Source organism: Trachurus japonicus, chromosome 14, assembly GCF_045865225.1.
Source record: "Trachurus japonicus isolate A0001 chromosome 14, Traja_1.0".
Lineage (NCBI taxonomy): Eukaryota > Metazoa > Chordata > Actinopteri > Carangiformes > Carangidae > Trachurus > Trachurus japonicus.
In genome coordinates, this window is record NC_140920.1 from 2893125 (window position 1) to 2916493 (window position 23369).

The window sequence follows — 23369 nt, forward strand, 5'->3', positions numbered from 1 at the left end:
CATGTGCCAGCTCCTTCCACAGATGTTCAATAGGATTTATGGTCGGGGGGTTACAGGGTCGGGGTGTTTTTAGCTGTGTGTGACCTGTTGGAGGACCCATGACCTGCAACTTAGTCAGACCAGGCTTTCTGACACTGGGCAGCACATTTCACACCAGAATGCCTTGATAGTCTTGAGGTTTCATTGAACCGTGCACAGATTGAAGATGCCCTGAGCCTGATCCATGTTTCACAGTAGGTACAGTGTTGTTTTCTACATTTTTTGCATCTGTTAACAATGAGCTGATGTGACTTGAAGCCAAAAAGATTCAGTTTTTTGTCTCATCTGTCCACAAAGCTTCTGGGAGAACATCCATTGGTGCTTTACTGTTGTCAGATTCAAGTTATTTCAGTGACAATTGTGGGGTTTTCTGTCTTTAACAGAAGGGTACCAACCAAATTTGTCCACATCTGTATTTCTTGTACGAATAAATTAATAAAAATGCTAAATTTCTAACTTGTAGAGGTCAGTCTTCAGTAAGATTTCAGGGGAAACCAAATGACGCCTTCCTGTAACTGTATCTCCTCATATTAGGCTACAAATTACAGAAGATGCCTGAAAAAGCACTAAATTGCTGCTCTGTAAACTGTTTTGTATTGTTGCCCAGGTCATATTTGTTTGAAACTTGTTTTAATGCAGTGGCCAAATGGCACCAATCCCTAGCTCCTCCTCCATAGCAACCCAGGTTATCTATTAGGCTAATGTTAAGTAGGTGGTATTAACCTTTGCTTTAAAAAAAAAATCATTAAAATTATTCACAATCAGTGAGATGACCTACAGTAGGTATCCGATAGGTTAACAGGGAAATTACCGTACTTGTTGCTGCTCTGTCCGGTGGAGTCGTTGATGTTTTAACGTTACCCTCCATCTACACCAGTCACGGAACTGAAAACTATGAATTATCTTTCTGACTGCTTCTCTCTGATATCTCCGAACAGTTTTTTTCCCCATAAATTTGCTGATATTTCCTTTGAAACCGATGCCAATATTGCTGAAAACTGCACATTTCTTATATGCTAGGAGCATGATGGCTGGGGCTGGGAGTGAAAGCTAGCTAGCTTAACGTGACATAGCAACAGTAACCAAGGGGGCCGGGGCTGGCTTGGTTACTGTTGCTATGTCCAGTGTTGGACACGTTACTTTGAAAAGGTAATAGTTACTCTTGCCAATAAGTGACTGAGTTACTTACTACACTATAAAAGTAATTAATTACAAGGAAAGTAACTATTGTATTACTTTTTTAATAAAAATGCTCAAATATTCCCTCCCTAGGAACCCCATTTATCTAACTACCGCACTACTGACCAACTCACGCAGTATCCGCTATTACTCCGCCTATCAGCTGTTTAGATCAGCGGCGTGTGGAAGAGGCGGATTGATACAGCGCGTTAAAACCAAAACAAAAAAAAGTGTATTATTGTCCTACATAGAGAGATTGGCACTCTAGCATATTATTTTCTGATGGGACTTCTTGAGTCAGGTAACGACGGCGCATTTTACTGTCAGTAAACGTGTTGTAAGGGGGGAAACAGTAGGCTAGCTAACTTTTTTGATTACTCCGCCCTTACTGAAAAAAGTAGCGCCGTTAGTAACGCCATTATTACCATCACTGGCTATGTCACACACACCCATACACATAGACACTTTTAAATGGATATTAGCATTTTGTTATAGGCCTATTTGTTATTGTCAATATTTGTTTTGGCAATATTGCTTGAATATTTATTAAGTGAGGCTTCAAATAAGCCCTTTGGGTTTTTTCGCTTCTCCTTGAACTGATTATTGCTTGTAATTTTTGTCATATTTCTGTATATTTATGAACTAATGGGCTTTATTCACAGCTCCACTACTTCCTGAAATAAGCCAGCTCCTTTATTTCCTGTCTTACATTATTGGACCAACTGATTAATCCAGGTGTCTGACCTCACACCAATGGTCAGACACACCTGGATTAATTAGTTGGTCCAATAATGTAAAACAAGAAACAAAGGAGCTGGCTTCATTCAGGAAGTAGTGGAGCTGTGCATAAAGCCTATTAACTAAACTAAACCAAAGCTGTGTGAAATGGACTATTTTTTCAGGCCATCATCATCATCAAAGGACCCGGGACCCTTCACCTGTTATCACTGATCAGTTTATCGCTCCACGTGAGTGAGTAATGGGAGTGTCTTAGAGGTCAGGGGTCACTTATAATATAGGTTGTGTTTTACAGACTGTTAAGCAATGTGTTTTTCTTTCTCCCTCTCCTCAAAGTGCCTATCAGAGGACACTCTCTCACCTGAGATGAACACAGAGACCAGTGGTGAACTCAGGGCACTGGGCTCTGGGGCTTATAGCTGCAGCCTATAGAGGTATAGCTGTAGTAGTCTATAGTTATGGATCCGAGGTCAGCGCTCCTGGTCGTTGGAGGATCGGCCTGCTCCTTCAAACTGCTGAACACGATTGTCTTCAGACTTCTGCCAACGCCTGAGCCGGCGCGCCAGAAATCCTGGAGGTGGAGGAACATCTGCACTTCTCTGGCTCACAGCTCGCTGACAGGAGCATGGGCGGTGTGGTGGTAGGTGAAGACCAATCATCAGTCCATCACGTTTATTCACATCTCAGGTGATCCTCACTTCCCCTCCTGTGCTCTCTCTTTCTCTCTCTTTCTCTCTTGTTCTCCAGTTTCTACCTTCATCCTCAGATGCTGAAGGACCTGATCTCGTCTCACAGCGTGCTCTCCCACAGTCTGGTAGCCGTGTCCACAGGTGACACTCAGAAGAACTGCATCAGATTATCCAAATTGATATCGATCCAAAGTCTGGATCTATTTACGTCTACTTGCAACTTCCCAGATGTTAAATGTGAATTCTACAAGATTGAATATTGGTGGGAATCGCTAACAAAAAGCTCTTGAGTTTTGATCACTGTAAAAACTCAAAATCTTTCCAAGAATATTTGTCTTATTTCTGGTCAAAATGTCTCAATTCTAGTCAAAACTAATCTCTTTCCACTTAAGATATAAGATAAAAGACTCATCACCTAAAAATTAACTTGTTTTTAGATCATTTTCACTTGTTTCAAACAAATTTTCAATTGAAATAAGTAGAAAAATCTGCCAGTGAAAGCAGGTTTTTTTGTGTGCTTGTAATAAGAAAGAAAAACTTACTCCATTGTCAGATTTTTCTACTTATTTCAAGTGAAAATATGCTTGAAAGAAGTAAAAAGTGTCTAAAAAAAACAAGCTACTTTTTATGTGATGAGTCTTATTTTTGGTATTAGATCTGTTTTTGACTAGAAATGACATTTTAAGTAGAAATAAGACAAATATTCTTGGTAAGATTTTGAGTTTTTGCAGTGATATTACACTTTTCCAGGTGTTCTGTGTTTTATATTTTATGCATAATTCATCATACAAACCAAACATGCTCTTTCTTCTGTATCTAGGTTATTTTATCCATGACTTCTTGGACCTGGCCTTGAACCAGTCATTCAAACAGTCCTGGGAGCTTCTCCTCCATCACTCTGTGGTAATAAACTTTAACACCCTACTGTACAACGTGTGTGAAGAGAAAACTCACACACACACACACACACACACACACACACACACACACACACACACACACACACACACACACACACACACACACACACACACACACACACACACACACACACACACACACACACACACACACACACACACACACTGCACCTTAAGAAAACACACATAATAGATAATACACATGCACTTGTCACTTTTACGATACCACAGTTAAGATCTAGGGTTGTCCATTGATTAAAATAGCTAGTTATTTGTTTGTTATGTGTTCAAAATGCACCTTAAAAGGGACATTTTCCAAGTTTTTAATAATGCACAAAAATATGCGTAGTTTATGCAAATTAAGATTTATTATACACAAACCCAAAAACAACGACAAATATTTTCCAGAAACACTCAAAGATGCTCAAATAACAACATGATGTCGTAACTGTTCACTTGAGTTCAACTAAAGGCCAACGCAACAGAATGTGTGTTAATTGTGCATCGAAAAAAACAAAAAACAAACTGTGGCACTAAAAGGAATTTGCATTAACACATAATTATCTCATTAACTTTGACGACAGCCCTAATTAATGCTATAACACCTGCAGTGGGCCGACACATCGCTGCCTCAGTGTGTGTGTGTGTGTGTGTGTGTGTGTGTGTGTGTGTGTTTGCTTAAAGCTGAACTGATGCTTAGTTAGTTGCTCATTTAACAGAGGAGGTTGTAAAATCTTTATCTTTACGTTTAACCTTGAACACAACTGTTTGATCATAGTGCAAAGTCTGCTGTATGTTTAGAGTGCAGTGTGGGGAGTTTTACATTGTATTAGCAGGCCTACGACAACTTTCTAATAATGTATTTTTTAATTTGGGTTAGGGTTATAATAATTTTGGGTTGCCAGGTTGTTAATGACACATTACAGCAACACTCCCCCTCCAGCATCGTGTGTTTTTTGGATCATAATGTACTCCAAACTGTTTATCCACACTATAAAGTACTGTAGACATCTGCCTGGTGAATTAAAGATATGCAACAAGTTGATTAGTTATTTTAACATTAATTAATCAAATGGTGTACGGTGCCTCATACAGAAATTATAACATATGTGTCCCTATGTTGCCATGTTTGTCACTTATATTATCATCACATATAAACATCCACTGCATATACTATGATGACATATTTAAAGATAAACATACAATACAATAAAATGTGCACATGTACTGTACATACGTTTGAAAATGCCTACAGTATATTATGATTTTCTTGGCATCGGATAATTTATTTGCTTATTATGTTTCCTCTCATTGATTTTAAACTTATCTATTTGTTATTTTATTCTGACAACGTGGTCTCAGACTTTTAGATTCCACTTTATCGACTACAATATATTGACAGGATTAGGGATGAACACACATCAGTATATGACACTGTTTCAATTAGGGATGTCACGATTACTTGTTTTAACAATTAATCGCGGTATTAAACTCCACAATTAATTAATCGTAGTGATTCCTAAATACCGTTACTTTCCCAAAAAGATTATGTTGGGGATGGGACCTTATCGGCAGATGTGTGCAAAAATAAAGGTAAATGCACAGATACTGGTCCATTTAACTAACGTAACATTGAATTTGTAGGAATTTAGATGTTAGCGTGTCATTTTTAATTAAAAAAAAAAGCAAAACAAAACAAAAAATGATTCAAATAAACACAAACATTTGGTATAGATGACAATTTATAACCTGAATATTTCAAACACTTCCCCTCGGGGTTAATAATTGGTCATATATTAATAGATACTTGAAATATTTTGACTATATTTGATTTTACACATTCATAGTGTTGTGAAATTAATTAATGCATAATAATCTTGATAATCGTAGTACCGTGATTATTTCTCTGACAATAATCGCACCAAGAAAATGTATAATCGTGACATCCCTAGTTTCAATTTCATTTGTTATTTTTACTTTAATTATATGCCTTCGTCTTGGAAAGTCTTGACATTTTGCTGCATGATTCATTGACCGTGTGTGTTTGTGTGTTTAAATCTTTGACTGGTTTTGACTCGGACTCTTTTGCTTTTCTTCAGGTGGTCTCCTGCTTCAGTTTGGCTGTAACGAGCCGTCTCTACCTGGGCTTCGCTGTGGTGTCGCTGCTGGTCGAGATCAATTCGATTTTCCTGCATGTGAGACAGCTCCTCCTCCTGTCGGGACGGAGGAACAGGCCCGGGACCGAGTCTGCAGCCCCTCGGCCGTCTGCGACCTACAGAGCGACCAGCTGGCTCAATATGGGAACGTACGTAGGTGCATCAGTGATTCGACTGCTGGAGCTTTTTACATGTGAAAAAGATTGTTTTCACATTCGAAGATGTGAAAGTTCCTACAATAGGCATGTTTTATGTTCATCCATGGAGTTAAATGGCTTAACCTGCCTCAATATGCTGCAAGCTCATCCATACAAAGTGCATCATAATGGTTTTTTTTAGGAAATACACCATAAGGTTTAATTTCCGGATGATTTGGTGACACCTGTGGTTGCTGCAAGCTTGAAAAATAGATTCTTTGGATGACAGCACCATATAAATAGAGCTGTAGGCCTAGATACACTGCAAAAACTCAAAATCTTTCCAAGAATATCTGTCTTATTTCTTGTCAAAATGTCTCATTTCTAGTCAAAACTAATCTCTTTCCACTTAAAATAAGACTCATCACCTAAAAATCGACTTGTTTTTAGATAATTTTCACTTCTTTCAAACAAAATTTCACTTGAAATAAGTAGGCAAATCTGCCAGTGAAAGCAAGTTTTTTGTGCTTGTAATAAGAAAGAAAAACTTGCTCCACTATCAGATTATTTCAAGTGAAAATATGCTTGAAAGAAGTAAAAAGTGTCTAAAAACAAGCTACTTTTTTAATGTAATGAGTCTTATTTTAAGTAGAATGAAATTTGTTTTGACTAGAAATGATATTATGACTAGAAATAAGACAAATATTCTTGGAAAGATTTTGAGTTTTTGCAGTGTAGTGATGCACCTGATGCATTCACTGTCTTATTTTCCTCAGGATTTCTGATGTTCACACAGGCTCCTCACTGATATATAAATATATTTTTTTGTCTTTGTGTCATTGTGTGGTGTCGTGCAGGTTTCTGGTGTTTCGTGTGTGTACGCTGGGCTGGATGAGCCGCTGGCTGGCCGGTCACAGCGAGCTCGTACCTCGCTACGTCCTGTTGACGGGGGCGACGGGCCTGAGCCTCGTCTCCGTCATGAACGTTGTGTTGTTTTACCGACTGCTCAGAGCGGACTTCCTCCTCACAGACACACAAAGCACCGGCAAGAGCCACTAGAGGGAGACAGCGCCGTGTTTCTCCTTGTCACAACTCACTGACCCAGCAGTTTTCTACCTCTAATATATGATTGAATGAACTTATAGCGTTTTAACTTGTAATGTTTGCCTTTATAATAAAAAGAAAAGAGTAGGTTAAAAAGCCGTTGGTGTTTATTCGTAGCATGAGGTTAAAACATCACACAAACGCAGCTTTCAAACACTCATCACTAGTTATTACTAGTTTTTTTCTAACCTTGTTATTTGGATCATTTCCCTATAGATACAATTATTATTATTGTGTAATTGACTTTTTTTTAATCTCCATTTTTCAGTTTTGAAATGACAATGTAACATATTCTGAAATTAGTTTTCTTTTCTTTTTTTTTTGCTGTGCATTGTACCAGACCAGTGTTGTTTGAGATTTGTTCTTAATTTTAAAAACTATACAAAACTGTGACAGGTTTTTATTTGCCTTCACATAAAGCTGGAATGATTACCATTAGACTAGATACATCTACATATACATCTAAATCTACTTGTCATTATCACAGTAGAAAATTCTGAATACAATTTGCAGTTAGTTACTCGATTGATTGATAAGTTGAATACTATAATAATTTAAAGGGATATGGCGACATTTTTTCTCGTGTCTTGTCTCACTCCCGAGTCCATGACCAGCAGATAGACACCATCCTTTCGACTGTGCGTGCAGTAACAAGGGAGATAGAGCCGTATCGCCCGTAATTAGCTTAGCTCAAACACTGGAAGTGTATGGGTAGTGTTAGCCTGCCTCCTATCCGAGCCGAAATCAGCAGTCAGAAGCTGATTTCATTTTAGCTCTAAACTCTGTAAATATATCACTTTATCCACATTTCAAACATTTTTAGGTGAGAAAGTAGCCGTTTAGATCAGCAGTGTGTCGTTAATTTGTCTAAATACCAGCTGTTTACAATTTTGTTCGGACGAATTCGGCGCTACTCAAGCTAGCCGTTGTGACCAACACACTTCCGGTTACTTTCACAAAATAAAACACCCGTTGCCCTTTACATACAGAAAACCATGACGATAGAATTTGTGCTTTTACTTTGAAATAGGAAGCTAACCTACCCTCGATGTAGCTAGCTTGAACCAAAATAAACCGTCTTTGCTTGAACCCTCCGTTTTGACCCATTCGTCCCGTTAGCGGCATTTGACCGCTCAAGATGCCTTACCGGAGAGTTTTGTCAGCTCTGAGACGAAGATCGGCCCGCCGGTTTCCGTTTAGAGTTGCTGAAGAGTTTCTCTGATGACTTTAGGTGGAGGCAGGCTAACACTACCCATACACTTCCAGTGTTTGAGCTAAGCTAATTGGCGACTTTAGGTGGAGGCAGGCTAACACTACCCATACACTTCCAGTGTTTGAGCTAAGCTAATTAGCGACTTTAGGTGGAGGCAGGCTAACACTACCCATACACTTCCAGTGTTTGAGCTAAGCTAATTACGGGCGATACGGCTCTATCTCCCTTGTTACTGCACGCACAGTGGAAAGGATGGTGTCTATCTGCTGGTCATGGACTCGGGAGTGAGGCAAGACACAAAGAAAAAAAAAATGTTGGTGTATCCCTTTAAAGGCATAACTCGGGAAAGAGACGAAGAGGACCATGCATTAGACACATTGGAGCATTGGAGCACATTCACACACGTCGTTGCTCTCTACATCATGATCCTCTGCTGCTGGAACAGACTGACCAGAGTTGGTCCTTTGCAGCTGCTGCTGTTGCTGGTTTGAACCTGTTTCTGGATGCGCGGCAGCTGAATCTTCTCCGACCGGGACTCCCTCTCGTAGAGCGGACAAACCTTCAGGTGCTCCGAGATCGACGGGGCGTCTCGGAAACACCAGGAGTCCACGGGAGAGAACAAGGTGCTGAACTCCCAAACCTGAAGCCACACGGAGACACAGGATGTTGTCTGTACTGGATATACACAAACAGGCCTCTACACTGCAAAAATCTGTCTTATTTCTACTTCAAATAAGACTCATCACATTAAAAAGTAGCTTGTTTTTAGATACGTTTTACTTCTTTCAAGCAGATTTTCACTTGAAATAAATTGAAAAATCTGATAGTGGAGCAAGTTTCTTATTACAAGCACAAAAATCTTGCTTTCACTGGCAGATTTGACTTATTTCAATTGAAAATTTGTTTGAAACAAGTGAAAATTATCTAAAAACAAGTTAATTTTTTAGGTAATGAATCTTATTTTAAGTGGAAAGAAATTCGTTTTGACTAGAAATTAGACATTTTGACAAGAAATACGACAAATATTCTTGGAAAGATTTTGAGTTTTTGCAGTGCAGTTGGCCCCTTTTGATGAATTTAAAGGAGCAGTCTGTGGGTTTCTTCTTTGTAGTTTATAAATACAACATTTAAATTTGGGCCTACGACTCACGCCCCCTGACAGCAGTTGTCAGGATTGAGCCATGTTCAGCTGCTGTTCACATTGAACCCTTCTCCTTTGAACATCTGGGTAACACTTTATTTGACACCTATCTCTATAACGAATTATAACCATACTTATTATGAGTTATAATGCAGTTATAGCACCGTATAACTATAGTTATAAACACTCATACATGATCATAATGCTTTATAACAATAATCATAACACACTATAAAGCATTTTATCATGACTTATAAGGTCAGGTATTATAATACGTTAGTATCTTGCTGACTGATAATGCATTATAAATATAGTTATTTGTTATAATTGGCTTATAAACGTGTATAACTATCATTACAGACACTCATAAATGATCATAAGGCTTTATAACAATAATCATCATAGAGCATTTTATAATGGCTTATAAGGTCAAGTATTATAATAGAGTTATAATTTCTCTATAATGTGTTATGCTTATTGCTATAAAGCCAGTATGAGTGTTTATAATGATAGCTATACATGTCTATAAGCCAATTATAACACATTATAACTATATTTATAATGCATTATCGATGTGGGCATTGTCAGCAAGTTACTAACAATTATAATGTATTATAATACCTGACCTTATAAGTCATGATAAAATGTTTTATAGTGTGTTATGGTTATTGTTATAAAGCATTATGATCATTTATGAGTGTTTATAACTATTACTATTATTTCTATATTTATTTACTTTTGTGTATGTGGAGCCAGTGGCGATGAAATTTCATTCCACTACCTGTGGGGTATAATGTGAAATGACAATAAAGAATCTTGCACTTGAAACCCATAGTTTTTAGAATGAAGCCTACTCTTCCAGGTGCTCTAACGGAGTCAATTAATTACTAATTTCATGAATTAACTCCATTGGATTACAACTGAGTCACTGTAAGGTTATTATTGGCTGGTGGCTTACCTTGTGCTTCACCCTCCACTTGGCTCCTCCGTGTGAGTCGGTCTTCCTCTCCCAGCGGAGCGAGACCATCCCTCGGTCCTGCAGCAGCGAGGAGCTCACCAGCCTCATGTAGTGGGACACCAGGGCCAGCTGGGACAGGGACAGGCTGTCCAGGAAGCTGGCCATGTGGCAGAGCACCTCGTAGGGCAGCGAGCTCAGAGAGTCCTCCCCTCCTCCTCCTCCTCCTCCTCCTCCTCCTCCTCCTCCTCCTCCTCCTCCTCCGCCGTCGCCCAGAGAGACAGGAAGTGACGGGTGCAGACTGAAGCAGCCCAGATCCTCACTGGAAGAGACGTTCAAGCTGCTTCAGAGGTGCATTTAATGTCTATGCATTTATTATGGAGGTACATTTGTGTCTTTATTATTCAATCAAAAGAAAAGTTGATTTAAACAATATTTGAGACCCAAAAAATTGCATTTGAACCCTTTTTTCTTTGATTGAAAAGGTTTTTTTTTGATTGAAGTGAGTTATTATTTGATTGAAAATTGCTTTTTTGTTTAATCAACTTTTTTTGATTGAATAATAAAGACACAAGTGTACCTCCATATGCATTCACATAGACCAGGCCTATTCAAATGGTGCACTTTGAGGTGCGCCTAGACTGAAATGTTTATTTTAATTCATAAGGGAAGCAAGTTAATGCCAATAATGGGCACTTTTTGTTATTTTTTCATGCACTTTGTGCCTGGGTTTAGATATGATCAAGATGTTTTGTCTTTTTTGTGGAGTTTCTTTATTTTATACACTTTGATGAGCCTGTGTCAAATGTGACCAATATTTAAAGGGACAACGAGGAATTTTGGAAAGCAAAGTGTTTTCACACTACATTTCCCATGAGCCTTTGGACCCATTAACAAGTATGGGTAACGTAGATTCATCCACATTAATATGAGACTTTTTTATAACCAAATACAAATTCCTCGTTGTCGCTTTAAAGGGAAACAATGATTAAACATTACTTGTATTTCCGATATACATAATTAGTGTTAGTTTAAACCCAAACGCCGCTGAAAATGTCTGGCCCAGATACATTTCTTTGTTTGAAAATCTGGCCCAACTGAATTTGTAATCGAATAGCCTTGACATGGATTGTACAGGCCTCACAATACTATGAATATAGCAACCAGAGATATCTTTGTTTAGTTTTTTTGACATCTCTTCCCATTTCAGCTTGGTGCCTACATTACCCACAATGCAACTCAACCACTGACGTTTCAGTCTCCAGTGTGCTTTGCTAATGCAAACTAACCTTTGAGCTGTTTGCCTCCAGCAGCCACACAAAGGTTGAATAAGCCTACGTTTTATTCTTATTTTCTTCACATCCAATTTTAAGAGACAGTATGATAAAAAGTATTAGCTGTATCTCACTTGAAGGCGACGCTGGCCTCGTGGGTGGACGGCCGAAACCTCCTCTGGCTGAAGGTGCAGCCCAGGTAGGCCAGGGGGCATCTCTGCTCAAACCAACCGTTCACACTCATCTGGATGTCGCTGTGGATGTTCCTACATAAAAATGGAATAAAACAAACAAAAATTTATATTAAACCAGTTTATTTTTCCTCAGTGGGATAGTTCAACATTTTGGCAAATTGGCCCATTGCCATAATCCCTATAGTCATAGCAGTAGGTTCGTTACCTTTAATTGTCGGTGCAAGCTGTTTTTAGAACAGCGGAGCAGAGCCGTGAGCTGCTCAGAGCTACGCTACGGAGGCTCATTATGGGATTTCTTGGTTTCAAACTCATCAAACTCATCAAATACACAATCCAACAACTCCACAACGCTCTGGTGGACAAGTTGTGAGCTGCACATTCACCACGCTATGAGATAATAACACAACGTTACCACACAGAGTTGTTGTAGAGGGAAATACAGAGACTGCTTGATGAAAAACTGTCCCTGAAGGCAACGTGCATCAGCGGTTTTGCATGAATTTCCCTCTAAAACAACTCTGTGTGGTAATGTTGTGTTATTATCTCATAGCGTGGTGAATGTGCAGCTCACAACTTGTCCACCAGAGCGTTGTGGAGTTGTTGGATTGTGTATTTGATGAGTTTGATGAGTTTGAAACCAAGAAATCCCATAATGAGCCTCCGTAGCGTAGCTCTGAGCAGCTCACGGCTCTGCTCCGCTGTTCTAAAAACAGCTTGCACCGACAATTAAAGGTAACAAACCTACTGCTATGACTATAGGGATTATGGCAATGGGCCAATTTGCCAAAATGTTGAACTATCTATCCCTTTAGATTTGGTTTTTTTTTATAAAAGAACAAAAATAAACCCCTACTTGTAATGTTTGCTGTATTCTCTGCGGTGGAAGCTGTGGCCACAGAGGAAGGTGAAGGCGGAGCTGGCCTTGTGGTGTCGGCTGGTGACGCTCTCCACCTGCAGCTGGAGGTGCAGCTCCAGCGGCTTCGCGGCCGTCAGATCGGCCAGCGACATGTCGCTGCGGAACGGCGCGGACAGGAAGCTGTAGGTCTGCGTGCCCTCGTCCTGCAGCAGGCCGTCGTTGCACACGCTCTCGGCGATCAGGTGACCCCGCTGCTCCTTCTCCAGGGAGCAGAGCAGAGAGGCCTGACGACGGGCAGAGGGAGGAGAAGACACAGAGTTACAACAGCCACGATGGCAGCGAAGAACATTTTGACTAGAAATAAGACAAATATTCTTGGTAAGATTTTGAGTTTTTGCAGTGCAGGGAGGATTTATACTGCAAAAACTCAAAATCTTACCAAGAATATTTGTCTTATTTCTAGTCAAAATGTCATTTCTAGTCAAAACAAATCTCATTCTACTTAAAATAAGACTCATCATATTAAAAGTAGCTTGTTTTTAGACACTTTTTTACTCCTTTCAAGCATATTTTCACTTGAAATAAGTAGAAAAAATCTGATAGTGGAACAAGTTTTTCTTCCTTATTACAAGCACAAAAAAAACTTGCTTTCACTGGCAGATTTTTCTACTTATTTCAATTGAAAATTAGTTTGAAACAAATGAAAATGATCTAAAAACAAGTTAATTTTAGGTGATGAGTCTTATTTTAAGTGAAAACAGTTTAGTTTGGACTAGAAATGACATTTTGACTAGAAATAAGACAAATATTCTTGGACAGATTTTGAGTTTTTGCAGTGCAGGGAGGATTTACACTGCAAAAACTCAATATCTTACCAAGAATATTTGTCTTATTTCTAGTCAAAAATGTCATTTCTAGTCAAAACAAATCTCATTATACTTAAAATAAGACTCATCACATTAAAAAGTAGCTTGTTTTTAGACACTTTTTACTTCTTTCAAGTATATTTTCGCTCGAAATAAGTAGAAAAATCTGATGGTTTTTCTTTCTTATTACAAGCACAAAAAAACTTGCTTTCACTGGCAGATTTTTCTACTTATTTCAATTGAAAATATGTTTGAAACAAATGAAAATTATCTAAAAACAAGTTAATTTTAGGTGATGAATCTTATTTTAAGTGGAAAGAGATTTGTTTTGACTAGAAATGACATTTTGACTAGAAATAAGACAAATATTCTTGGACAGATTTTGAGTTTTTATTATAATTTTCTCTCTCTGGCACCTGGACTTCGTCCCACACGGCCATCTCCCCCGGCACCACGCCGAGGTCGCTGGTGTCCACCGCCACGTGCGCTCTCTTGTAGAAGAAAGGGTTGCGGATGCGGGTCTGCCTGGCCGCGAAGCTGGTCGGGATTTTAAAAGTACGCACGACGGTGATCTTCATCGGCTCCACAGAGGCATACACAAACCTCTTCTTCACTTTAGCAGTGGAGGAAGAAGAGGAGGAGGATGAGGAAGCTGTGCATGTGTTGCTCAGCTTTGTGTTTGATGCTGATGATGCTGCTGTGTCTTCCTCCTCTGCCAGAGTTCCCAGAGTTCCCTTCCTGGCTCCTCCAGCTTCCCTGCAGCCGCCCTTCTCCATGCTGAACATGTGCTCGTAGGCGGCGAAGTTTCCCAAGAGTTCGACGTCCAGCGAAGCCCGGGCCAGAGCCTCCCTCTCCTCCTGAGTGAGCTCCGGCTCCTCTTCATACTCCACTTCAACCTCATCCTCGTCCTCGTCATCCTCGTCCTCGTCCTCGTCTTCTTTTGCAGCAGACATGTTGAGCTTAGACAGGTTGAAAGGCGTCCAGGTGCTTTTCTGCTTTTCCTTCATCTCCTTCTTCCTCCTTTCCTCCTTTCTCTCCTCCTCCTTCTCCTTCTTCACGCTCTGCATGAGCTCAGGGAACAGATTCCTCATCGCCAGGGAGTGAAACAGGCGATCCTGGTCTTTCAAAGCCATCGCCACATCCAGACATCTTCCTCTTCCTCTTCCTCCCTCCTCCTCCTCCTCCTCCTCCTCCTCCTCTCTCTCTCTGATCAGGTTTTCATACAGCTCGGTGTTCGGGTAAGAGTGGGCGTCGTTGGCCGGCCACCGGTTCCACTCCATGGAGCAGCACACCTATGGAGGGAGGTAGGATTTGTGTCTTTACACTGCAAAAACTCAAATATCTTACCAAGAATATTTGTCTTATTTCTACTCAAAATGTCATTTCTAGTCAAAACAAATCTCATTATACTTAAAATAAGACTCATCACATTAAAAAGTAGCTTGTTTTTAGACACTTTTCAATTCTTTCAAGCAGATTTTCACTTGAAATAAGTAGAAAAATCTGACAGTGGAACAAGTTTTTCTTCCTTATTACAAGCACAAAAAACTTGCTTTCACTGGCAGATTTTTCTACTTATTTCAAGTGAAAATTTGTTTCAAACAAGCGAAAATGATCTAAAAACAAGTGAATTTTTAGGTGATGAGTCTTATTTTAAGTGAAAAGAGTTTAGTTTTGACTAGAAATGAGACATTTTGACAAGAAATAAGACAAATATTCTTGGAAAGATTTTGAGTTTTTGCAGTGTATTATTCAACCCCCCCCAAAAAAATTTTTTAAACAGATTTAAACAAAAAAGGTATTTTCCATCAAAACAAACTTCACTTCAATCAAAAGCAAAACATTTCAATCAAAGAAAAAAAGGGTTTGAATGCAAAAAATATATATTTGAGACCCAAAGAATTGCATTTGAACCCTTTTTTTCTTTGATTGAAAAGTTTTTTCTTTTTGATTGAGGTGAGTTATTTGATTAAAAATATTTTGGGGGGATTTTTTGTATTCAGGCCATATTATGGGTAGGATATTTGTGTCTTTATTATTAAATCAAAAAAAGTTGATTAAACAAAAAAGCTATTTTCAATCACAAAATAACTCACTTCAATCAAAAAAACCCTTTTCAATCAAAGAAAAAAAGGGTTTGAATGCAATTTTGTGGGTCTCAAATATGTTTTTGCATTCAAATCCTTTTTTTCTTTATTATTGACAATGTTTTTTTGATTGAAATTAAGTTTGTTTTGATTGAAAATATCTTTTTTGTTTAAAAGGATACGCCAACATTTTTTTACGTGTCTTGCCTCACTCCCGAGTCCATGACCAGCAGATAGACACCATCCTTTCGACTGTGCGTGCAGTAACAAGGGAGATAGAGCCGTATCGCCCGTAATTAGCTTAGCTCAAACACTGGAAGTGTATGGGTAGTGTTAGCCTGCCTCCACCTAAAGTCATCAGAGAAACTCTTCAGCAACTCTAAACGGAAACCGGCGGGCCGATCTTGGTCTCAGAGCTGACAAAACTCTCCGGTAAGGCAACTTGAGCGGTCAAATGCCGCTAACGGGACGAGATCGGTCAAAACGGAGGGTTCAAGCAAAGACGGTTTATTTTGGTTCATGCTAGCTACATCGAGGGTAGGTTAGCTTCCTGTTTCAAAGTAAAAGCACAAATTCTATTGTCATGGTTTTCTGTATGTAAAGGGCAACGGGTGTTTTATTTTGTGAAAGTAACCGGAAGTGCGTTGGTCACAACGGCTAGCTTGAGTAGCGCCGAATTCATCCGAACAAAATTGTAAACAGCTGGTATTTAGACAAATTAACGACACACTGCTGATCTAAACGGCTACTTTCTCACCTAAAAATGTTTGAAATGTGGATAAAGTGATATATTTACAGAGTTTAGAGCTAAAATGAAATCAGCTTCTGACTGCTGATTTCAGCTCGGGTAGGAGGCAGGCTAACACTACCCATACACTTCCAGTGTTTGAGCTAAGCTAATTAGCGACTTTAGGTGGAGGCAGGCTAACACTACCCATACACTTCCAGTGTTTGAGCTAAGCTAATTACGGGCGATACGGCTCTATCTCCCTTGTTACTGCACGCACAGTGGAAAGGATGGTGTCTATCTGCTGGTCATGGACTCGGGAGTGAGGCAAGACACGGAAAATCAACTTTTCTTTTGATTGAATAATAAAGACACAAATGTAGCTCCATACATAGCTACTCACCACGCTGGCGGGACACGCCTGCAGGTGTGTGGCCTGCGAGCAGCGCGGCAGCTGGACAGGGCAGCCGTAGGCGGCGTTGAGGCACGGCACCTTCACGTTGGGGCAGAGCAGCAGGTGTTCCTCCTCTTTGCACAGGTGGAAGACAGCGCCGCAGAGCAGGCGGCACGGGGCGAGCGCGCACGACACCGAGATGTCGATGCGCTTCCTGCAGCGCCGGCTGTAGCACGAGTCGCAGTGGGCGTGGCCATGCTGCCGCGGCTTGGAGGATCGAGACCGATGACTCTGAAGGAGCAGATTTACACAACAGATCAGTGTTTACTCACAGATATAGGCTATCGCTAACCTAGTTATTGTGCTGCACTGTAAAAACTCAAAATCTTACCAAGAATATTTCTCTTATTTCTTGTCAAATTGTCTAATTTCTAGTCAAAACTAATTAAAATAAGACTCATCACCTAAAAATTAACTTGTTTGTAGATAATTTTCACTTGTTTCAAACAAATTTTCACTTGAAATAAGTAGAAAACTCTGCCAGTGAAAGCAAGTTTTTTGTGCTTGTAATAAGAAAGAAAAACTTGCCCCACTATCAGATTATTTTAAGTGAAAATCTGCTTGAAAGAAGTAAAAAGTGTCTAGAAACAAGCTACTTTTTAATGTGACGAGTCTTATTTTAAGTATAATGAGTTTTGTTTTTACTAGAAATGACATTTTGACTAGAAATAAGACAAATATTCTTGGTAAGATATTTGATTTTTTACAGTGTATGTTTACTCACTAACCTAATTATTGTGCTGCACTGTAAAAACTCAAAATCTTACCAAGAATATTTGTCTTATTTCTAGTCAAAAACAAATCTCTCATTAGACTCATCAAATAAAAAGTAGCTTGTTTTTAGACACTTTTTACGTCTTTCAAGCAGATTTTCACTTGGAAAAATCTGACAGTGGAGCAAGTTTTTCTTTCTTATAACAAACACAAAAAAACTTGCTTTCACTGGCAGATTTTTCTACTTATTTCAAGTGAAAATTAGTTTGAAAAAAGTGAAAATGATCTAAAAACAAATTCATTTTTAGGTGATGTCTAATTTTAAGTGAAAAGAGATTAGTTTTGATCAGAAATTAGACATTTTGACAAGAAATAAGACAAATATTCTTGGAAAGATTTTGAGTTTTTGCAGTGTGAGCAATCAAACATGCATGTGTTCAGTTTGTGTATTAATTGGTGGAAAAGATTTTATTATTTTACCACCCTAACCCTTTACATGATTAGATTAGATTAGATTAGATTAGATTACCTTATTAATCCCAGAGGATAAAATTTAAAATGTCATACAGTAGCAGCTGAGACATAGCCTACAGTACACACACGCTACAAAAACTCAAATATCTTACCAAGAATATTTGTCTTATTTCTAGTCAAAACAAATCTCATTCTACTTAAAATAAGACTCATCACATAAAAAGTAGCTTGTTTTTAGACACTTTTTACTTCTTTCAAGCAGATTTTCACTTGAAATAAGTAGAAAAATCTGAAAGTGGAGCAAGTTTTTCTTTTCTTATTACAAACACACAAAAAAACTTGCTTTCACTGGCAGATTTTTCTACTTATTTCAAGTGAAAATTTGTTTCAAACAAGTGAAAATTATCTAAAAACAAGTTAATCTAAGTTAGTCTTATTTTAAGGGGAAAAGAGATTAGTTTTGACTAGAAATTAGACATTTTGACAAGAAATAAGACAAATATTCTTGGAAAGAATTTGAGTTTTTGCAGTGCAATACCTAAAATACATAGACCCTCAGAACTTGGTATAAAGACAGAGTAAATATGTAGATAAAAGTGCATTAAAAAGAAAAAGAGAGTTAGCTACGAGTGCATGGACAAGGTCAAAAGTGCATGTAAAAAAAGAAGAGAAGTTAAAAGTGCGAGTACAGGGTTCATATGAATTTGGTCAGAGGGAAACACATTATATAACTGTATGGCAGTGGAGTGAGATAATTAAACCTAAGAGCTACTTGTGGAAAAAATAAAAAATAAAGGTTTCAAAACAAAAACATACCATCGTTCAGATCCTCTTGCAGCTGTTTATTTATTTTTATATATTTTTTTAACTCTGTAGTTGTCTGTCTGTCCTGCAAACAGATGGGAAAGGATAACACACCAGGCTTGAAAAACAATACACAACACACAACACGAGGCATCAGAGTCAAAGAATCACAGACTTGGACGTACCGGGAAGGAGAAAAAAGCTGCTTCGTCTTCTGTCTTGACCCTGAAAGACCAACTGTCTCTCTGTGCTGTGTGTGTGTGTGTGTGTGTGTGTGTGTTATAAATAGAGCTTAGTACTGACCCAGAATGTCACACATGTGGTCTGCATGATGGTTTGGTTACCACCAGTCTGCTTAGTTCATCAGCAGCAGAAGACGCTCACCACCTCTTTCTCTGTGATTCATATTGTTGCTGCTGCTGCTAATTGATTTCACTGATTTGCAAAAACGTGTCTGATTTATTCTCCAAAACAACAGTGTCCTCTGGTGGAGAGTTAACAAGTTTATTTGAACTTCAGTGATAAATATACACAGGGACAGAGGTATTGCACTGCAAAAACTCAAAAAACTTTCACTGGTAGATTATTCTACACTGCAAAAACTCAAAATCTTTCCAAGAATATTTGTCTTATTTCTTGTCAAAAATGTCTCATTTCTAGTCAAAATTAATCTCTTTCTACTTAAAATATTCAATATTCAAATATTCAATATTCAAATTTTCATTTAAGTAGAAAGAAAGTTTTTTGTGCTTGTAATAAGAAAGAAAAACTTGCTCCACTGTCAGATTTTTCTACTTATTTCAAGTGAAAATCTGCTTGAAAAAAGTAAAAAGTGTCTAAAAACAAGCTACTTTTTAATGTGATGAGTCTTATTTTAAGTGGAAAGAAATTCGTTTTGACTAGAAATAGGACAAATATTCTTGGTAAAAAAAATTTAAGTTTTTGCAGTGTACTTATTTCAAGTGAAAATTTGTTTGAAACAAGTGAAAATGATCTAAAAACAAGTAAATTTTTTAGGCGATGAGTCTTATTTTAAGGGGAAAGCGATTAGTTTTGACTATAAATGAGACATTTTGACAAGAAATAAGACAAATATTCTTGGAATGATGTTGAGTTTTTGCAGCGTGATTATCTTTTCCTTACAGAACATCACAGATTCGGCCCCAGGCTGAAGAAGCAGGACAGTATCTGATACCGTTTCTGAATTAATCCACTGAGAGGGGAGTTAGTTACTTCTCCTGCTCAACCTGCTCGGCTAATTTTAACCTGCAGGTTCAAAGAGCACAGACTGAAAGTAACACAACGAAACCGAAGAGAGGAAGAAGACGTCTGCCTGTGGTGGCACTTCTTTGGTTACACCTCTGTTTTTAGATGAAGTACCTTGACAACATCTATTTTGGTTTCTCTAAACTTATTGTCCTGCAGTGAAAACATCTCTGACAACAAGTAACAATTGAATATTCCAGTTGTTTGACTCCTTGAAAAACCACAGGACAAATCACTGAGCAACAGTAAATTGGAATATAAATAATACACTGTGTAGTTTTGGTTCATGACCAAATATCAGCAAAATTAAAGGAGCTAAGATTTAAGAAACTGTTGCTGCAGTGCCAGATAGCCACAGTGCTCCAGCTTTGTACACTGCAAAAACTCAAAATCTTTCCAAGAATATTTGTCTTATTTCTTGTCAAAACGTCTCATTTCTAGTCAAAACTAATCTCTTTCCCCTTAAAATAAGACTCATCACCTAAAAATTAACTTGTTTTTAGATCATTTTCACTTGTTTGAAACAAATTTTCACTTGAGTTAAGTAGAAAAATCTGCCAGTGAAAGCAAGTTTTTTTGTGCTTGTAATAAGGAAGAAAAACTTGCTCCACTGTCAGATTTTTCTACTTTTTTCAATTCTTTCAAGCATATTATCACTTGAAATGTGTCTAAAAACAAGCTACTTTTTAATGTGATGATTTCTATTTTAAGTATAATGGTATTTGTTTTGACTAGAAATGACATTTTGACGAGAAATAAGACAAATATTCTTGGTATTTGAGTTTTTGCAGTGTAGCTACAGTATGGAGAGTGTAGAAAGAGAAGGAAATTAATCGAATAAAGCTGTATACGTGCACTGGGAAAATGGATTATTGTGCAAAAAGCTTGGTATTGGCCCAGGAGAAAATTAGCCACTCACACATCTGTCCTCAAATTCTTCTCCGCTTTCAGCCGTCTCCATCTTCCAAACGCATCTCCTCATCTATGCAGATCATCCTGGTTTTGTTTCCTGCTTTTGTCAAGATGTTTTTGAGAGTCACAATGTTACAGTAATGTTAGTGCCGTCAGACATGCAGTAATCCACAATGCTGCAGCTCAGTGGTAACTGGCAACCTGGAGGCACAAATGCCACTGACCTTGTGACTGGGAGAGAGAGAGAGAGCGCTGGGTGGGGCAACAGGACAAAACACAAAACCAAAACATAAACATGATTTGCATGCTGCAAATAACATTTTTAAATGTACTATTGTTGTCAGTTCGATCAGTATTAAAGGGATAGCCCATTGCCATAATCCCTATAGTCATAGCAGTAGGTTCGTTACCTTTAATTGTCGGTGCAAGCTACGGAGGCTCATGGGATTTCTTGGTTTCCCTCATCAAACCCATCAAATACACAATCCAACAACTGCACATTCACCACGCTATGAGATAATAACACAACGTTACCAGACAGAGTTGTTTTAGAGGGAAATTCATGCAAAACCGCTGATGCGCGTTGCCTTCAGGGACAGCTTTTCATCAACAGTCTCTGTATTTCCCTCTAAAACAACTCTGTCTGGTAACGTTGTGTTATTATCTCATAGCGTGGTGAATGTGCAGCTCACAACTTGTCCACCAGAGCGTTGTGGAGTTGTTGGATTGTGTATTTGATGAGTTTGATGAGGTGACACCAAGAAATCCCATAATGAGCCTCCGTAGCGTAGCTCTGAGCAGCTCGCAGCTCTGCTCCGCCGTTCTAAAAATAGCATGCACCGACAATTAAAGGTAACAAACCTACTGCTATGACTATAGGGATTATGGCAAGGGGCCCATTCGCCAAAATGTTAAACTATCCCTTTAACTCATTGAGTGCCAACCACGTAATTTCTCGTTTTTCGTTCCCATGCGTTGAGTGCCAAAAACGAAATTTTTCGTTTTTTGCTTTTTTTTTAAATTATGAAAATAGACACTTTAATACACATTATATGTAAATTTGGGGACTCTACGACGAGGAGAACTGAAATAGATGACGATCAAAGTCACATGACAGCTCATGATCTGGAAGTTTTTATCATAACTCAGCTTCTGCAAACGGAGTTCTGCATGCAGATGCAGCAGCTGCTCCGCTGCTGCTCCGCTCTCACCCGCGAGGCTGCAGCAGCTGGGAGCTGAACCAGGAAGCTCTCAGCCCACAGTCCCGCCCGGTCTTCATCTGGAGCAACACCGTGTCCTCCCCAAAGTCCTCCCGCGGTAAAATCTGATGGTCTCTGGACCAAAGCAGACCGGCACCACCGACCCGTACCCCAGAAGGACCACGACCACCGGCGGGACCGGTGTTCGCGAGCCGCTGTGGCCGACAGACCCTCACGTTCCGCGGCGAGAGGCTGTGACACGGCACGGTGCGTCTGTGTTATTGTTGTTTAGTGGCGCCCCCCCCGCCCCCGATGGTGGTTTTGTGAATAGAACAACAATTGTTGTGTATATTTATCTTATACGAGCCCTTTGATCCAGAAATGCGAGTGTCAGAAGAGCGACAGACACAAACAGCGCACCTTTCATAAAAGACGCTCTATCTCCTTTTCTAGAAAAAAAGCAGGGATTTTGGTGAAACCCAGCCATGTTTAGCTTGACTTTTCTCAGGAACGGAGGCACGTAGAAACAAACGGTTTGTGGCCATTTGAAGGATAAAATTAAACCTTTCAAATGAGCTACAGTATGTGTTGGTGGCAATAATATAGAATACACTATGGCTCTAAAATAAAAAGTCAAATATGGTCTAATTTGCCGGTACACTTGACTAAAACTTTGGAAAGGAGCGCGGCACTCAATGAGTTAACATACATGATTCCTAAATCTCTGGTGACATTTTGGGTGATTTTATGATAAATTGCCATACTTTTTTTTTTTAACATATAGCTCCTTTAATGTCACGCTCGGCTGTAATTTGTATAACTAATATTAATGCTAACACACTAAAGTATAATAGTGAACATTGTTGACATTGTACCTGCAAAACATCGGTGTCTCAACATGTTCTGTTAATGCATAAAAGAAACAAAAAACACACATTTTTTCATCTAATCCAGCAGCCAAACACACTTGTGATGTTCTCGAATCTTTCTGCAAGAGAAACCAAGGAAATATCATTCAATATATTCTACATTAAACTTTTAACATTAAAGGGATAGTAGCATTTTTTTTAAAGTGGGGTTGTATGATCTACAAATAGCCCCCAAGTACTTTAATTGCAGTAGAAGACTCTCTGTACTCCTCCCGTTAGCAACGCCAGCCCATAATAGCCCTGCCCAGAGATTTACAACATACAGTGTTGTGAACAGACCCAAAGAAACGGCCTAAAAGAGGTTTTACCTTAAAAAAAAACACACAGTTTCATTGTTCACTA

The 23369-nt window shown here is 38.9% G+C and overlaps 2 protein-coding genes across 2 annotated transcripts; one reads left to right on the forward strand and one right to left on the reverse strand.

Annotated features, from left to right (window-relative positions):
- Positions 1 to 2412: 2412 nt before the first annotated feature.
- Positions 2413 to 6921, forward strand: LOC146974026 (TLC domain-containing protein 2-like). Its single transcript, XM_085797000.1, has 5 exons — positions 2413 to 2596; positions 2704 to 2786; positions 3466 to 3548; positions 5665 to 5870; positions 6716 to 6921. Exons 1-5 carry the CDS (start codon positions 2415 to 2417, stop codon positions 6915 to 6917), a joined length of 756 nt encoding a protein of 251 aa, XP_085653126.1. The 5' UTR covers positions 2413 to 2414; the 3' UTR covers positions 6918 to 6921.
- A 1245-nt stretch (positions 6922 to 8166) lies between these two features.
- Positions 8167 to 19067, reverse strand: LOC146974027 (F-box only protein 40-like). The gene is made up of 8 exons (XM_085797001.1): positions 18907 to 19067; positions 18734 to 18806; positions 16679 to 16960; positions 13878 to 14753; positions 12593 to 12879; positions 11680 to 11811; positions 10275 to 10593; positions 8167 to 8815 (listed from the first exon to the last, which is right to left on the reverse strand). Exons 2-8 carry the CDS (start codon positions 18734 to 18736, stop codon positions 8591 to 8593), a joined length of 2124 nt encoding a protein of 707 aa, XP_085653127.1. The 5' UTR covers positions 18737 to 18806; positions 18907 to 19067; the 3' UTR covers positions 8167 to 8590.
- Between the last annotated feature and the right edge of the window lie 4302 nt (positions 19068 to 23369).

Bases quoted from the DNA above. Each gene is read 5' to 3' on its own strand.
- LOC146974026 (XM_085797000.1), top strand. From the start codon at position 2,415: ATGGATCCGAGGTCAGCGCTCCTGGTCGTTGGAGGATCGGCCTGCTCC. The intron at 3,549-5,664 runs GTAATAAACTTT...GCTTTTCTTCAG, and splicing joins TTCTCCTCCATCACTCTGTG to GTGGTCTCCTGCTTCAGTTT. The intron at 5,871-6,715 runs GTACGTAGGTGC...GGTGTCGTGCAG, and splicing joins AGCTGGCTCAATATGGGAAC to GTTTCTGGTGTTTCGTGTGT.
- LOC146974027 (XM_085797001.1), bottom strand. The intron at 11,812-12,592 runs GTAGGGGTTTAT...ATTTTTATGTAG, and splicing joins GAATACAGCAAACATTACAA to GAACATCCACAGCGACATCC. The intron at 8,816-10,274 runs GTAAGCCACCAG...GTGTGGCTTCAG, and splicing joins AGTGGAGGGTGAAGCACAAG to GTTTGGGAGTTCAGCACCTT.